General features: G+C 41.3%; 1 protein-coding gene across 1 annotated transcript; it reads right to left on the bottom strand.

The window, feature by feature from the left end:
• Positions 1–348: 348 nt before the first annotated feature.
• CUNH21orf140 (chromosome unknown C21orf140 homolog) lies at positions 349–1,104 on the bottom strand. The gene has a single exon (XM_028114254.2). It carries the CDS (start codon positions 1,102–1,104, stop codon positions 349–351), a length of 756 nt encoding a protein of 251 aa, XP_027970055.1.
• Between the last annotated feature and the right edge of the window lie 1,968 nt (positions 1,105–3,072).

Below are 3,072 nucleotides of genomic sequence, written 5' to 3'. Positions count from 1 at the left end.
CTTGGTTCTGACTTAAATTTCTACTACACAACCTTTAGCTCTGCTCACCCCTGCTCACCACTGAGCTCTTTTGGGCTGGGTTAGTTGTAATCCTCCCATTAACATAGCTCTCAAGGTGGCCTTAACAAGATGGGAGTCAAGATCCCTAATTTACCAACAAGCTTTAATGGAACCTCCAGTAAACCTAAAGCACTTTGCCAACAGCCTTAGAAACCTCAGTCCTCACAGCATCTCTGTGAGGTCACCGTTGGAGCATCTTTGGCTGCAGTGGTCCAGAGTTGAGCTCAGCAGAGTTGGTAAAGACTATGCCCATACCATGGTTCCAACCGCTTGTAAGAGGAATCACCTTTAAGAAAATTTACCAAGGTAGTAGTTTTCCCATCTCCGTACTTTGTTGGTTATTGTTTTCCATTTGCTTGGGTTTATCCTTTCAATCCCTTTGCTAATTACATCGCTGAGAAGTATATACTGGTAAGAATAGACACTGTCAATGTAGTGCAAACAAAACTCCTTTCTGTTATTGATGATAAACCATTTCAGAGAAGACCAGGCTGAGTCTAAAGGGTTTAGGTAATTGTAAGGGGAAGGCAGAGAGAGTAGTTCATGGCCACAGGACTTGGCTACCTCAGGGCTACACACAATGCTCGTTAAGTTAATGACTGATGGGGCATGGACCTGGGCCTCTGGCTCTTCATCTCCATTTGGCTTCATCACGTCCTGCTGTCTTCTCTCTTTGATCACAATGGCACACTTCCCATAGGCCTTCTTTGTGACATCACAGAACTCAAAGAAGAGGCTGTCTTCCTGTTTGATGCATAACTCATCTCTTAGGAACATCCGATACTTCCAAGGCACCCATCCTTGACTACTACCAGCATGCACAATACACCACGTTGGAGTTTGCATGAAATACCCATCACTAAGATCTTCTCCAGTTACAAGACTTTCAGTGATATCAGTTTCTCCTAAATATATAGTCTTAAATCCATCATATTGCAGCATTCTCAAGGTTTTCAAATATTGGAGACATTGCTTCCTCCTGATGCTATCAAATGGATTTCTGGTGATGATGTTTCTTAAAAGAGGGTTTGCAAAGTGAGGCATGGTGTCTCCTCAAGTGTTTTTTAAAAGCTTGCATGTCTCTTTCTGTGCACATCTGGCAAGAGTAGCATGATGACCTCACAAAGGGCTTTCTTACAGCTAGGCCAGTCACATAGATACACTTTGACTTTCAAAGCCTGACTTTCCAGCAGGACAGGATGAAGCACCATGAAACACATACTCAGCACAATTTTCTTCTGGCTTATAGAATATGGGAAGTGCTAACCATAAAAATGTTTCTTTGATATTGCTTCTGCCATGGTTTGGGACAGAGATTGGCAATTGTATTAGTTTGCTAGGCCTGCCATAACAAAATACCAGATCGGGTGGCTCAAACAACAAATTTATTCTGTCATGTTTCTGGAGGCTGGAAGTCCAAAATTCAAGTGTCGGCAGGTTTGGGTTCTTCCTCTGAAATCTCTCTCCTGGGCTTGTAGATGGCCGCCTTCTTGCTGTGTCCTCACATGGCCTTCCTTCTGTGTGCACACCTAGCTCTGGCCTAATCTCTTCTTATGATCACTAGTCTTGTTGGATTAGGGCCCACCCATATGATTTCATTTTACTTTAATCACCTCTTGAAAGACCCTCTTTCCAAATAGAGTCACATTCTGAGGTACTGGGATCAGGGTTAGGGCTTCAACATACAATTTGGGTGAGGGGGACACAATCCTACCCACCACAACAATCTTTTAACAGCGATAAGCCACATTTATGACCCCTTTCCATTTGGTTCATGAGGATGAAGAGGAATATTTACATTCATTCATCCAGTTCAGATAGATTTATTGAGCACCTACTAAGCACTTGGTATTGTGCCAGGCACCAGTGGTAGAGCCACGACATGTCCAGTGAGACCTGCACATGTGTGTGGTTTAAGTTTGCACATATGTGGAGTTCACAGATGGCAGAGGAAGATGAGGCAAAGAGTATAAGAAATTCAGCCAGCATGCCTGTCTTGCACTGGGGCTGTGAGTTCTTGAGCTAATTCAGTAACCTATCTGGAAAGCACTTTTAATTTTATATACACAGGGCAAAAGAGAGTTTTCTTTAAATCCCAGCAGCCTCTTCAGTTGCCTTTGTATTTTCTTGTTCCCGTCCTTAGAGCTTAAGATGTTTCATAAATGGACAAAGCAGTTTCCCTCAAACGACAATGTGGACAACGTGATTTATTAGGTCCTTCGCTCAACTGTTGAATGGATGAGTATTTCTCTTCTCACCAGGGTCTTCTTGGGATTCAAGTTTAGGCAACCCTGACAGTAAGATTTCCCCAGCCTAGTTACCATGAAGCATGTGCTCTCTGAACAGCCTCTCAGAAGCCAGAAACAGTGAGGTTGGGTTGATTATTAGCTTATGGCCATTTTCTCTTAGGATTTTTCTTTTAATAGTGGGGACCATTTTTCAGACCAAATTTGATAGGAATGCCAAAGATGTAGAACAGAGGTGTGGCTGCTGTGGTTGAAGTGGTAATGGTGGCCCCCGAGTCACCCTTTTCAGCCACTTCCTTTCCCCACTGTCCCAAAGTCCCCTGTGCTCTGGAATGGCAGTGTGAAAACACTATATAAAGCAATGAGGTCAATTCTAAGACCACAGTTCTTTGCTTCTTTCATCCAATGTTCAAGTATGGATATGAGAAACATGATCAGAAGTATAGAACAGAATGTGTCATATTTTATCTTTTGTGTAAATATATACATATAACTAAGTGACAAATAAATATGCATATTTACTTATATTTTCAAGTAGGAAAAACAGAAGAATGAACCAAATAAGAATTAAAATTGCTTACCTACAAGTGGAGGAATAGAACAGGAAGGACAGAAAAAGCAAGAAATACAGTCTTTTCTGAACGTAACTTGTTTTATAGTTCTAACCAGAAAATATAAACATTTTGCATTTTTTAAAAACAAAAGTTAAAAAGGAAAGATAAAACAAAAATATGAAATAAAGCTGAAACTAATGAACCTGCTTATC

Source organism: Eumetopias jubatus, unplaced genomic scaffold, assembly GCF_037043125.1.
Source record: "Eumetopias jubatus isolate StellerSeaLion01/CBP00866 unplaced genomic scaffold, mEumJub1_p1.0 scaffold_1, whole genome shotgun sequence".
Taxonomy (NCBI): Eukaryota; Metazoa; Chordata; class Mammalia; order Carnivora; family Otariidae; genus Eumetopias; species Eumetopias jubatus.
Note: the sequence above shows the minus strand (reverse complement) of the source record. Positions and strands in the feature narration are given on the sequence as shown.